The 7,119-nt window shown below is 56.0% G+C and overlaps 1 protein-coding gene across 1 annotated transcript; it reads right to left on the reverse strand.

The window, feature by feature from the left end:
• Positions 1–1,641: 1,641 nt before the first annotated feature.
• NPW (neuropeptide W) lies at positions 1,642–2,673 on the reverse strand. The gene is made up of 2 exons (XM_074322567.2): positions 2,082–2,673; positions 1,642–1,847 (listed from the first exon to the last, which is right to left on the reverse strand). Exons 1-2 carry the CDS (start codon positions 2,549–2,551, stop codon positions 1,817–1,819), a joined length of 501 nt encoding a protein of 166 aa, XP_074178668.1. The 5' UTR covers positions 2,552–2,673; the 3' UTR covers positions 1,642–1,816.
• Between the last annotated feature and the right edge of the window lie 4,446 nt (positions 2,674–7,119).

The raw sequence follows: 7,119 nt of genomic DNA on the forward strand, positions 1-7,119 counted from the left end.
GTCCTTCAGGGTGGACCATAGAGCTGTTCTGGAATGCAGTGTCTGCAGGCTATGTGCGGTGGGGAGGGAGCAATGAGAGTGCGGCATAGGTCCAGCCCTGTGGCCCAGACCCAGAGCACAGATTTAGTTCCACCAACAGTGGGAAGCCCTTTTTAGTGTGTAGGGGGGAGGGTGATAAGGTCAGGACACCCGTGTTTGTTTGTTTGTTTTAAACTTTTATTTATTTTAAGGGTGTTTTTCCAGGACCCATCAGCTCCAAGTCAAGTAGTTGTTTCAATCTAGTTGTGGGGGCACAGCTCACAGTGGCCCATGTGGGGATCGAACCAGCAACCTTGTTAAACAGACCTGCACTCTGACCAACTGAGCTAACTGGCCACCCCCAGGACACCCATGTTTTGAAAGGCCAAATTCGGGGTGTAGCAGGGGCAGCTGTGGGCTCAGAGCGGGAGAATGAGTTTCACCTGAGGAGTCTGGGGCCATCTCTTGCCCCAGTTCAGATCCTGGGGGGGAAAAAACTGGGTGGAATCAGGGTAAATAAATTCAGGGTAAGAATTGGGAGAATGGAGTAAAAAAAGAGCATCCACATTAGGGAACCGACTGGGAGAAGGATGCCCCCAGGAGATGAGATAGAATCTCCAGTAAGGAGAGATGAGGGCTTCCAGAGGCCAGAGGGGGAATGTGGGGGCTGGATACACGTGGGCATCTGAAGCCAGACAGCTGGGCAGACATGAGACCCCTCCTCCAGTCTGTGCTGCGTGTCCCAAGGGAAGACCTTGCCACATGGCCCAAAGAGGGCTCCACGGGCACACAGCATCAGAGCACAGTGCCCAGGCTCTTCAAGGGCCAGGACAGTTGTGGGAGTCCGAGCCCACACTGAAAAGGGAGCAGGAGGGAGCAGGAGGGTGGAGGGGTCCAGACACTTGTGTGGGGGGAGCAGGAAGGCGGCCCAGGTAGAGGGAGTTCTTTGTTAGTCAAGATGGCAGAGCACTTTACGTGGGGGGCTGGAGCCAATAACCAGAAATACAGAGCGAGGGATAAGAGGTGGAGGGATCCCCGAGGAGGCAAGGGGACTCTGGTGGAAGGGCTCTTCTTCCCTAGGGGGAGAGTATGGCCATGAAGAAAGGGACAGAGGGTTCCCACTTCCTCACCAGAAGCCTTCAGCTAAGGGCAGGGAGGGGTTCCTAGGAGATCCAGGTTTGAAATGAATGCTGGGAGATTGGGGAAAGTTTGGGTGGGCTGCCAGGTCTGGAGGTCCTACTTCCTTGGGGAGGACAATCTCCCCAACCTGGCCAGAGGGCAGAGTGAGGGGGCACCATGTGGGGCTCCCAGGAGGCTGGGGGTGGGGGCTCCTGCTCAGCGGGTGAGGTATAAGCTCCTGCTTTCCTCCTGCAACCTTGGTAGATGGTAGTAGGACCCCGGGTCTCACTTATTCCTGCCTGGGGCAGACCTCTCCCCTCCTGGGGGACCCAGGGACCTGGTCTGATGACCCCCACCTCCAAACAGGAGGGGCGGCGTTGGCAGAAAAGGGAGAAGGGAACCCAGGGCTGGGCAGTGTCTCTGCCTCTGCCCCCCTTCTGCTAGGGCAGGGGCGTGGCTGTTTGCGCCCCAAAGCTAGATGGCAAAGTACACATCACACTGGGGGCATAGGAACCAGACAGGTTTTATTGACCAGACGGACCGGCCTGACAAGAGCTGTGCGCCCTGGAGGCCGAAGCGACTTCGCCGGGGTCAGGCGCAGTGGCGCCACGGGCAGAGGGTGAGGTGTGGCCGGCCGCGGAGCGAGGCGAGGGCCCGGGAAGGCGGTTCGCTGCGCGAATCACGGCTGAGCGAGAGACTCTCCGAAGGCTCTAGAAAGAACAGAGCAAGACCGTGGGGAGAAGGCTGCTGTGCGCCCTCCACTACCAACCCTCCCCAGGCTGGAAGGATACACCGTGCTCCAAGGAAGTCTTTTTTCCGCGCGGAGTCGGGTCTGAAAAGAGTGGCGGGTGCTGGGTGGGCACGGGGACGTGCGCTCCGGGCTCAGATCTCCAGAGGCCCGCGAGCCCGCTGCCATCCCGTCCCCACTTCCTCTCCCCACGTACCTGGTCTGCTCCGCTGAGGTCCAGGAACCGTCGCCCAGCCACGGCTCAGGTTCAGGCGCGGGCTCCGGGGCAAGCGGGCTGCGGGGCGCGCGGACGGGGAGCCCTGCGCGGGAGCCGCTGTGTCGCACCTCCCACAGCTCCTGAACCCGGGAGGGAGGCAGTAGCGCCTCACGGGCGGCGGGCCCCGAGGAAAGGGTGTCTCTGGAAGAGAGCCCCTTGGGGGCCGCGCCCAGGGTATCCCAGGCAAGGGGCCCCGCAGTGGGGCTCAGCGCGCGGCGCCACACGTAGGGCGAGCGGCGAAGCCCCATGAGCAGGCCCGCGGCGCGGCCCACGGTGTGGTAGCGGGGACTCGCCACGTGCTTGTACCAGGCGCCTGCGGGCAGCGGCAACAGCAGAAGCAGCAGCAGTGCGAGCAGCGGCCGGCTCGCAGGGGCGCCCCGCACTCCTGTGCCCCGTGCCAGGGTGTTCATGTCGATGGCCACCTGGTAGGGAGGGTCAGGAGCGGGCTCAGCGGGGTCTGGGAGCGGGAGCGCAGGAACCTGCCGGCGAGGAGTTGATCCCCGGTGGGTCCGACTATAACAGCTCAGTGGCCCCGCCCCTGCTCACCCCCGCGGTAGCCTCTCTGCTCCCAAGGGTAAGGGGAGGGATGGAGGGATAAGAGGAGCCCGGGCTACTGCGTCAGGGACGTGGGTTACTGGAGTACCTTAGCTGAGTGGGCCTTTAGCTAGAACTCATTTTGATGCTCCCCTGGGGGCGCTCTTCCTCTCCCCAAGGAGAGGAACTACCAGGGCACAGGGACTGGGGGATGGGGGTGGGGGCGGGACAGGGGCAAAGAAATGCCTCGGAGCCGGAGCTCTTACAGGTACAGCACCGGGCGAAGACAGGGAGGCTGGCAGAGCGCTGATGGAGTGAAGCAGAGCTGATTTGGGGGGTCCCCTGCACCATGCAGGTCCCCTCTGTGTATCCATCCCCTCCTTGGGGGCCTGCCCCTTGTCCTCATCTAAAATCTCTCAAACCTGTCCCCACGCCCTTTCCTCTTCTCCCCCACCCCAGCTTCTGCCCACAAACCTATTTCCCAGCTGAAGCCAGATGGACGCTTGCAACAACGTTTGGCCACAATGAAGCCCTCGGTAAGATGGTTAGTGGTTCCGCAAAGCTTCCAGAAAAGAGTCAGCCCCTCCTCATACCCCCAGCCCTGGCCTGGGCAGGATAAGGCCCTAGCAACCTCTAGCCTCCTCTCGGGGGTGGTGGTGGGGGTCATGGTCCCCCTAAGACCACTTCCTCTGGCCAGTGGTTTTTTTTGTTGTTGTTGTTGTTTTGGTTTTCATTTTTACCTCACCCAGAAAACCATGATTGTGCCCACCTCTGTGTTCTGTGCCTGGAATGTCGTTGCCGTCTTTCTCAACCTGGAAAACTCCTACTCATCCTTCAGGTTCCTGCTTAAATGGCCCTCAGCTGAATAGTCCCCCAGAGTATTCCTCTGTGCCTGTCTGGGCTTAACAACCCCCTCCCGGAGGGCAGGGCCTGCCTGACCCATTCTTGCCTGAGTCCCAGCCCAGGGAAGACGCAACCCTCAAAATACTCAGACCTCACCAGGAAACACCACTCCTGGGGCACCGTCTAGATTTCAGACACCAGGGATCCTGAAACACCTTATTTTGACCTCTAAACAATGCTACGAGGTGGGACAATTGTTGATTCCATTTACCAATGAGGAACCAGGGGAAATGGACTTGTTCCGAATCACCTGTTGGGCAAGCAGTGCGAGGAGTGTGGTCCAACCTAGACCCCCAGCCCAAGAGTTCCAGTTTGGGGCCCCAGCTGCAAGGTCTCCATGGAAACCTCCCCTTGCCCTCTGCCTGTCTCTTCAATAAAAAGGAAGGGGTGATTCTGGGGCTGGGGGAACAGTCTGGGCCTGTCCTTCCTCTTGGTCTCCAAGTTGAGAGGGAGGGGTGTGTGTGTAGAAGATGGCACCTGCTTCTGAGGCATGAGGGGCCCTAGTAGGTTCTGGTGGTCCCCTGGATGTTTAGAAGCAGCAGCCCTCCTTTCAAAGGCCCTGGAACCCAGCTGGTTGGTGGTGGGGTGGAGTGGGGGGAGGGGTAAGTGCCTCAACCTCTCCTGTCTCAGGTCCCTCGTTTGTAAACGGGATGACAGTAAGCACCCCATCAGGGTGCTGTGAACATTAATAATGCAGGTGTGGGGCTTGGCACCGTGCCTGGTACACAATAGGTGCTCAGTAAATGGTTGTGGATACCATTTATTGCCGTTGTTGTTCCAGAGGCTGCCCAGCCCCCCTGAACTGCCAGTGAAAACACTTTGATGGAGGGGTGACGGAGCAGGGACGGGTGTGGAGTGGGGCGCAGAGGGAGCCGCCTCCATGCCAGGCGGGTCCTGAAGGACCGTAGAAAGCTGCTTCCACCGCGTTCCCCTGGGGTCCCTTGGCTTGGAGAGCCTGCTGGAGTGCGCGGTGGGCGGGCGGCGTGACATGACGCAGGCTGCCGGGTCCCCTGGCGCTGCCGCCTCCTCCCTCTTTAGGGGCCGCGGTGCCCCCTTCCCGGGGAATGCAGCCCCGCCTGGGAGGGTCTAGGGCGCCCCATGGAGGCAGCCCGGGGGAGCTTCTGCTGGGAGAGCGTCATCAACATGAAAAGTGATCCGTTATAATCTATGCTGTAATGGAGGCCTCTGTGACAGTTACAAAATTGAAGAGAGCCATCAATAGCACGGATAAATCTCCAAAACGCAGTGTTGAACAAAGGAAATACCCTGCACAATGATACATTCAGTGTCTGAAATTTAAATACCAACGATATCTCTGGTTTCTTTATGGCTGTACACCCTAGGGAACAAAAATGTCAGGGTGCAGATAAAGCATAAAAGCCACACGAGGACAGAGGAGTGAGGGGTGCCTGTCAGATGAGGGGAGCAGAAGGCATGTGGGGGGAGTCCAGGGCTGGGTTAGGGGAACAATGCACAAAATAGCTTGATGGTCCCTGGGGGCTCCTAATTTGGGGTGCAGAAGAGGGGCTTAGTGCCTTGTCCAGCCAGGAGCCCAGGGGCCCCGTGACAAGGCCTCTGCCCACCCTATCCCCACTGGAGGTCTGGAGCCAAAGTTCCATGGCAGGAGGTGATGTTGCTAATAGCCCATGAGAGCAAACTCTCCTTTCGGGGGCTCACCTCTCCTTTCACCCCCACAACAGCCCCCTCCCAGACAGTGACTGATCATGGCTTCAGACTGTTTGCACACCACCTTCCCCGGACACCAAATCAAGCCCTCCACGGGCTGGGACCACATCTGCTCACTACTGTGCCCCCAACCCCAGGCATAGAGCCTGGTCCCCAACGTGGACTCTATCCTAATGACAGCAAATGAGCAAATCTCTTCATTTTGTCATTTAAAGAAATTATATATCACATGCTAGCATAAGGGAAAAAAATAAAGCTGTCCCTGTGTCACCCTTTCCCATTCCAGTCCTGCTCTCCGGGGACAACTGCTTCCAACTCCTCCACCTGTTTCTAGTATTTACTTCATTTTAAAACCACAAACTTTTCTAAAAATTGGTCGTCTTTGAAAGGCGTACCATACTTTTGAGTAAAGTGTGCATAGCTTAACAATTGTATGTTTATATATACCTGTGTGTCTACAATCCAGATGAAGAGATTTCAGCTACCCAGCAGGTTCCCTTTTGTCCCCTCCTAGCCAGAAGTGCCATCTATCACCTCTATTGACATCTGTGGGGCTGTCCCGTGCACTGCAGGATGTTTAGGAGCCTCTGTGACCTTTACTCACTTGTGTAGGTAGAATAACCCCTCCCCAAAGATGTCTACACCATAATCTCTGGAGCCTGAATATTCACTTTACACGGTAAGGGGAAACTAACGTTGCAGATGAACTTAAGGGTGCGAATCAGCTGACCTTAATATAAGCAGATCATCCTGAATTACCCAGGAGGGCCCAATGTAGTCAGAAGGGCTCTTCCGTGTTGAGGAGACAGGCTGTCAGAGGTGACGAGGGACAGGGTGGAGGGGCCATGAGCCATAGAACGCAGGCGCCTCTAGAAGTGGCTTTTGCCCTGGAGCCTCCAGAAGAAATGCAGCCCACCTGCACCTTGATTTTTTTTATCAGAGACCTATTTTCAACTTCTGAATTCCCAAACTGTAAGATAAGTTTGTGTTGTTTTAAGCCACAAAGTGTGTGGCAATTTTTTTATAGCAGCAAATACGGAAGTAATGCATTAGTAGATGCCAATGACACTCTGTGGGGACAGAGTCCCAGAGAGCAGTTTCCAGGCCCTCGGCCTCACGTGGAAAGGTGCTGGCTCAGGTAGTAGATGGTCATCAGCTGTCACTAGTTGGCCATCAGCTGTTACCAGTTAGCCATTAACCACTGATATAACTGCCGTGGCTAAGCTAACAAGCGCGGATTGCAGTTAGCAAGTGAGGTTGGTTGGCAGGCAGAGAAGTGGATGGCAGATTGCGGATTGTGTGGATCCTACTTCCTGTGCCTTGCCCGGCCGCCAGCGAGAATATACTGGTATGACTCCCCTATCTATGGCTCAGTGGGTGTTCCTTTTTGGCCTCACCATATCCTGCGTTCTTATTTGGGGAGCGTTCTTATGTGGGGAGCGGGACCAGAGACCCCGCATGACACTCTGCATGACAATCACTTTATCCTAATTTTGGTTAAATCACTAGCCAGTGTTTCTATCACTGCCTTGTAAATATTGTTCTCTGTTGAGCCAAATAGTTTACTGATTATATGATTACATTTCCTATCTCATTGATAGTTGTCATTTTTTTGCTTGTTTTTTTAATGTACTTATTTTGCTATTTTCCCTCAAATGTTCCAAGAGATATGTCAAGCTCCTTGCAATAACTTTTCCGATTTTCAAGCACACGAAGTCACCTGCCATCAGTTCCCTATTTACTTTGGAGACCATCCTCTGGGAGCTGGTGGCCTCCTGCCCTAATCTGGACATCCACTTTGTAAGCCTCTGCACAAGCACCATGCAAATGGGGACACGGGAGCTAAATTTGTCCT

Source organism: Rhinolophus sinicus, chromosome 10 (genome assembly GCF_057876585.1).
Source record: "Rhinolophus sinicus isolate RSI-liver-muscle chromosome 10, RSI-T2T, whole genome shotgun sequence".
In the NCBI taxonomy this organism is placed as follows: Eukaryota; Metazoa; Chordata; class Mammalia; order Chiroptera; family Rhinolophidae; genus Rhinolophus; species Rhinolophus sinicus.

What these genes read in the sequence shown, in the direction of transcription:
- NPW (XM_074322567.2), bottom strand. Translation starts at nt 2,551, where the DNA reads ATGAACACCCTGGCACGGGGCACAGGAGTGCGGGGCGCCCCTGCGAGC. An exon ending in ACCTCAGCGGAGCAGACCAG is followed by an intron (nt 1,848 to 2,081) that starts GTACGTGGGGAG and finishes TGTTCTTTCTAG; the next exon opens with AGCCTTCGGAGAGTCTCTCG.